The sequence below is a fragment of the Sinocyclocheilus anshuiensis genome, unplaced genomic scaffold (assembly GCF_001515605.1).
Source record: "Sinocyclocheilus anshuiensis isolate Anshui unplaced genomic scaffold, SAMN03320099.WGS_v1.1 scaffold2305, whole genome shotgun sequence".
NCBI classification, from domain to species: Eukaryota; Metazoa; Chordata; class Actinopteri; order Cypriniformes; family Cyprinidae; genus Sinocyclocheilus; species Sinocyclocheilus anshuiensis.
The window spans coordinates 174,137-181,137 of record NW_015552535.1 but is presented as its reverse complement, the minus strand read 5'-3'; the positions used below and the strand labels follow the sequence as shown (position 1 = coordinate 181,137).

Below are 7,001 nucleotides of genomic sequence, written 5' to 3'. Positions count from 1 at the left end.
AAAAACCTAAAATTCAAATAAAAAAAATTTTTTGTTTTTTTTTATTTAACCTAAAATAAAATTACTAAAAATTCAACTACAATTAAAAGGAGAACTGAAAATATAGAAACAAAATTAACATATAATTTCAAATGAAATAAAAACTACAATATGACATAACTAATAATAAAATAACACTAATGAGCACACACACACACAAATGCATGCGATGCATTTAACTGAATCACACTGTTGAAATAAATAAATACTAAAACTGACTTAAAACTAAATCCATTTTAAAATAAAGGTAAATAAATAAAACTTAAAATAAAAGTGAAACCTAAAAAACTGGAAATTAAACTAAAATGAAAATTTGTAATAAAAAGTATGATATAAATAATACTGTGCACATAAAAACACAGACATGTGATGCATTTCAGACACACAGACAGACAGAGAATCAGTGAGCCACAACTGAGAACATTACAGTGAATCAACTCAAACGCCTCCGGACCTCCGGACGTCTTTCACCTGTGAAACTGCAGCGAATCAATCATAAAATGGATCGGCACACGTTCACTCAGCACATTTCCATCAGGATATTACAGGATCAGCCGCTGCGGTTCAAGGGCAGCGAGGAGTGTTTTCCAGATGCAGCACTTAGAGAAACGCGCGAGGAAAGGTCAGAGAGACACAAAACACATCAGCCTGAATGAGAAACCGGCCATCAGCCCCAGAACCCAGAAAAACTGAGAGACAACCAGCGGAAAGTGAGATGAGATAAAATAGAAATCTTGGAAGGAAGTTAGAAATGTTACCTGAGCAACTAACTGAAATAAGATTAAGTTCAAGCACAAAAATTACTAACTGGATTAATTTAGTTGTAATAAAAAGTATGATATAAATAATACTGTGCACATAAAAACACAGACATGTGATGCATTTAATTGGAAATAATGTGATTTCATGTATAAGTTTGAGAGCGAAGCGTGAGAAAAGACACACATCAGCCTGAATGAGAAACATCCATCAGATTCATAACAGAGAAAAAACTAATTCAAGTTACAGCAGAAGAAATCAGAGTAACTAGTGAAAGTGACTTAATGAAAGTTCATGTGATTTTAATTAGTCGTGACCTTCATTTAAAGATCTGATACTGGAGGATTCATGATCTGCATGCATTTCACTGCAAATGAAGTGACTTCACGTGTAAACAGGAGTTTAAGAACGAACGAGGGAAGAGGGACGGAGGGAACGACTCTAAGAGTGATGAATAACAGACGAGGAGAGATGGATGAGCAGGTGAAAGAGTGAAGGTCAAACATCAGACGCTCAGAGAAACATCATTCAAAACCAAACGCGCTTTCATTTATCAGCTGATGAGCCACGTTATACGAGACATTCAGAGACTATTATTAATTATGAGATTGTGATGCCATATGACTTTATATCTGTTATAATCAACTGCCGTTTATGAAAACTGATCCTTACAAAAGCACCAGTGGAGCTTCAGCATTTAAAGGCCCAGTGAAAAACAATTATTTAAATTTGGGTTTGTTTCAGTGACGTCATTGTTAACTGCAACTAAAATGTTAAAAATAGATTTTTCGATTACTTAAATTAAGCTGAAATAAAATTAAATATAAATATTAAATTAAAAACTTGTTGCCCTGAACATTACCTGAAAAAAAAACACGTTTCAGTTAAATTACTAAAAGTACTCAAATTAAAACTGAAATAAAATTACATTTAAAAAACTGAAATAAATTAAAACTAAAATAAAAATAAAAAAAATAAAACTGATAGAAGACATTACCGAAAGATATATATTTAAAATATATTATTTTAAAATATTTCTAAGCAGTTTTTTACTTCGGCTTTCATCTAGGATTTTTTTTTTGTATGAGTTTTTTTTCTACGTTGTGTTTTATTTTTATTTGGTTTTAAGTTCCATGTTTTGTTATGCATTTTACAGTATGTATATTAATTTTTGTTTTCTGTTTTTATCTTGTTATATTAATAATTTACTTGTTTTCATGTGAAGTGCTTGTTATAATGTAAAAAAAGGTGCTATAAAAATTACATTTATTATATAATAATTATTCATATGAATGTCAAAAGCACATAAAAATACTAAAAATGAAACTAAATTAAACTAAAAAAAAAGGATGAAAAGATAAAAATAAAAGGTCATTCAAAATATTAATAAACAATATATTAATACATAATGTATTAATATATAATAAATAATACTAAAATAAAAAAATGTTCTAACACAAAGCATCGTGCCTTCAGAAGCTTTGAAATACAGAGAAATACAGAGCACAAGTCATATGGATGACATAATACATAATAGTGAGTTTTAGTGTCTTTTTTCTGAAGCTTCAGTTCTTTGTAATTGCATAGGAAACATCAACATAAGAAAATCATAAAGGTTTGGAACGACATGAAGGAGAGTAAATGATGACAATGATCATTTCTGGGTGAATCGTCCCTTTAAAATGTGGCTGAATCACCAACAACACCAGCCTAAACAGTGACTAAACAGCTAATTGGCTATTAGTTAACATTAACTAACCCGCACAGCCTCCTCGGTGACATCAGATGAAAAGGAAGGAAGAAGCAAAATAGAAATAAGCTACTACAAAACGGTCAAAGTGACTCACGTTGAAACAAATCAACACACACACACACGTTCTTTTAGCTTTGTGTAAATGGCTAGAACATATTTTACTGAGTGATGAGTGTTTGTAATCATCGGAGGTCACAGAGGAACACACAAGAGCAGAGGGGATTCTTTAATCTGCTTTCAAAGGAAGCGCGTCTGCGGTCGGTTCTGTGTGGCGGCAGCAGATAGTGAAGCCCTGTGACACACGTGTTCACGTCTCATGACACTTACTGCACTGATGACCCTGACGCGAGATTCCTCTAACGGCCAGCAGACCCCGTTCACCGGTCCCCACCGCCTCAAACACCAGCTGAAACCAGAGACACAGAGACAGAGCGTCAGTCTGAGAGAAACCAGCAAACACAACACTTCATTAGCATTATCAGAGATTCACAACAGCGTGTAAGGCCAGACACTTCAGGCAAAATCTGTGTGTTTTCATGCTCTGGTCAGTTTTGAGGTCTGTTTTGCTTCCATATTATCTCTTCTGTCAGACTAGTGGGAAAAAACACATATTTAAGTGTTTATATTATTGCACTTTATCTATTTGCATGTGTAAATTTAAATTCCAATAAAATCTTTAAAGAGTTTTTTCTTCACTTCAGCAGCACTTACAAACACCAAACTTTACATTTGATTTTCATAATGTTTTGTTTCAGATGAATGGAAATAAAATGCACTAAAACAAGCATTTAAAAGTGTATTTTGAATGTTTTATCTATTAACGCCTGTAGATTTCAGTTCCAATCCATATCTTTAAAGAGATTTTTTCTCCACTTCAGCAGCACTTATATACACCAAACTTTACAGTTTTATTCCTCTCTATATTCTGAAGACTTTTACTGAGGGGTTTGTTCATATATCATTCACACTGATTTAAACAACATTTTACCCCTAAAAAGATGGTGAAAATGCATATGTTTAAAGGCTGAGAGTTTTTATCTTAACTTTAGCAACACTTACAAACACCAAACTTTACAGTTTTATTCTTATCTATATTCTGGAGGTTTTTACTGAGGGGTTTGCTCATATATCATTCACGCTGATTTATACAACATTTTACCCCTAAAAAGATGGTGAAAATGCATATGTTTAAAGGCTGAGAGTTTTTATCTTAACTTTAGCAACACTTACAAACACCAAACTTTACAGTTTTATTCTTATCTATATTCTGGAGGTTTTTACTGAGGGGTTTGCTCATATATCATTCACGCTGATTTATACAAAGGTTTTTACTGAGGGGTTTGTTCATATATCATTCACACTGATTTATACAACATTTTACCCCTAAAAACATGGTGAAAATGCATATGTTTAAAGGCTGAAAGTTTTTATCTTAACTTCAGCAGCACTTATAAACACCAAACTTTACAGTTTTATTCTTATCTATATTCTGAAGGTTTTTACTGAGGGGTTTGTTCATATATCATTCACACTGATTTATATAACATTTACTCCTACAAACATGGCGACAATGCATACATTTAAAGGCTGTGAGTTTTTTTCTACACTTATACGTTTATTCATTTGGCAGACACTTTTATCCAAAGTGACTTACATAAACCAAAACTTAGAATTTTATTCCTCTCTATATTCTGAACGTTTTTAATGAGGGGTTCGTTCACCTGATTTTATACAACAGTTTATTCCCAAAAACAGTGTGATTTTTTTTCTGTCAGTTGAAAGTATTTTCTGATTTATGGAGTGATAAAAGGAGAAATTCAAAATCTCCCCTGGAAAAAACCTTTAACTCTAATATGACATATGTTTGAACCTAGTTTTATCCAATTAAAAGATGAATTAAAAGGGAAAAACGAGGCAAGACACTACAGCCAAAAGTTTCTTTCATGCACTGGTCAATTTTGAGATTTTGGGCAATTTGATTTTCATAATGTTTTGTTTCAGATGAATGGAAATAAAATGCACTAAAACAAGCATTTAAAAGTGTATTTTGAATGTTTTATCTATTAACGCCTGTAGATTTCAGTTCCAATCCATATCTTTAAAGAGATTTTTTCTCCACTTCAGCAGCACTTATATACACCAAACTTTACAGTTTTATTCCTCTCTATATTCTGAAGACTTTTACTGAGGGGTTTGTTCATATATCATTCACACTGATTTATATAACACTTTATTCCTGAAAACATGTAGTATTCACCTGTAGTGTCTCCAAATAAACACAGCATATCAAAAACTTGTGACTTTTATTTTCCATTTCCATTTATTTATTTAATCAGGGACAATGCACATTAATTGTACATAAATATGTAAAATGCGCCAGATTTAGCCAACACTGGCTATTTTTCATCCGTAGTCCCTTTTGGCAGGTTGATGTTAAGGACAGGAAGAAAATATAAACAAAGAATATTTTATAAGATAAAGATATTTTAAAAAACCAATAGACTTTAGTTTATATCACAGCTTTTCGGACACAAGCATCTGATTGGACAGAAATCTGTGTAGTGCAACTTGAGTCATCAATATGTTGGAGACTGCAAATCTTTAATGTGCTAGAAATGTATTTTGTCATCAGATGTCACAAACACAAACTAAAAGACACAAAACAAAGATTCAGACATAAGGTGCTTAAAGTTTATAAAGTCAAAAGAATAATCAGGATATTGTTGGTGCAAATCCATGTTGTCCTTTGTTTCTCACAGAGTTTGCATGTTTTGTCATGTGTTGTTTGGAGCACCTGTGAGTGTTTCTCTGATCACACAGGAAACAGCAGGTTAAAGCCATGCGCTCAGATTGCATGACCGCTGACATCAGGCAGGCCTGTGGCACTGTGCTGCTCCTCTCATGTTCTCCTCCTCCTCATATTGTGCATGGAGGATCTTGTGTCTACGCCAGAGCTGAAGACGCAGCAGCAGGTCCAGAGACGGTCCAGTGCTTAACAAGGCCAAAAGTCCTGATATCATCACGGTCCGGTCGCAAAAATACAACACGGTCTGCGCTTACTGAATGCAAAACACATGAGGGTGTGCAAATCTGATTATGATTCTGATGAAAAACACAGCACATCTATAGAAAAAACACAATAATTCTGCTGTATCATCACCGACGCCCACATGTGCTATGATATGAATTTTTCCTATTTTGACCACTGGACAAATAAAAAAAATATATATCAGATGATAATACCACGGTACTTTGTTGACACTGAAATATTACATATTACCATATTAATGTACCATGATATTTGTGTATAACCGTGGTAAATCTTAAAAACACAATACGATACCTTATGACTTTGTATCTGTCATGAGCAACAATTCAATTTTTAAAAAAACAGTGAATGTATTGAGTGAAGTTATTTCAGTGTGTTTTTTGTTAACTAAAAATAATAAATATTGTGCATTGAAATAAAGCTGAAATAAAATTATTAATATGAGATGAAAAACTTACACTACACGGAAATGAGATGTTGAAATAAAATAAGTACTAAAATTATTACAACTAAAACTGAAATAAAAAATTAATTAAAGCCAAAAATAAATATAAAAAAATAAATAAAAATGATAAACGCACAATGAAATTCTTAAAACTTTTCTAATCAAACCATTTTCCTAATTAAAAGTAAAATGAAAATTGGTGATGACATGAAAAAACAGATGAAAATATCAAGGTACTTTTATTATTACCATGATATGTGCATAAATGTACATTACATTTGCAAAATACTTCTAAATAATAGTCTAAAAGTTTAATATTAAAATACAATATTAACATGTTATGATGTCAAAATCACAGCAATACTGTGGTACTTTCATATACCAAGGTACTCATTACCATGTTCATATAATATTCACATGTTACTTCAAAGAATTATCACAGTAGCATGTCCATAGTAATGACGTGGTATTTTCTGGTACGTTTTGAGTCATTATCGCTCTCAGAGTTCAGATCTTTAATATCATTCAACAGTAAACATTTCTCAGGAGAACCTGAATGATACACTGTCAATGTGGCCTGAACAAAAGAGCAAATGAAATGAATCATTAGCGGCACACGGATCACTTTATTAGGCCAATCAAATTGATTTTCATTCTGCTGTCGTTTAGCAGACGCTCGCTAGCATCAAGGCCTCTAATTATGGTTTTATGATGGACTCGTGCAAGAGCGAGACGTGAGACTCCCACACGTCACTGTGAGCAGAACATAAAGTCAGTCCCACCATGAATTCACCATTATTTGTTTGTGATGTGGCATATTTTTTTCCCTTACATAATTATATATCGTATAATTAGGATACCATATTTACCATATTATACTATGTTAGATGTACAATACTCATATATATATATATATATATATATATATATATATATATATATATATATATATATAC

General features: G+C 32.3%; 1 protein-coding gene across 1 annotated transcript in view; it reads right to left on the bottom strand.

Moving 5' to 3' along the window:
- Window positions 1-7,001, bottom strand: part of LOC107663746 (receptor-type tyrosine-protein phosphatase mu-like) — a 313,414-nt gene that overhangs the window by 180,858 nt on the left and 125,555 nt on the right. Inside the window, exon 4 of the mRNA XM_016454059.1 lies at window positions 2,879-2,957. Within this exon, the coding sequence (XP_016309545.1) occupies window positions 2,879-2,957 (79 nt within the window). The remainder of the gene's footprint in view (window positions 1-2,878; window positions 2,958-7,001) is intronic.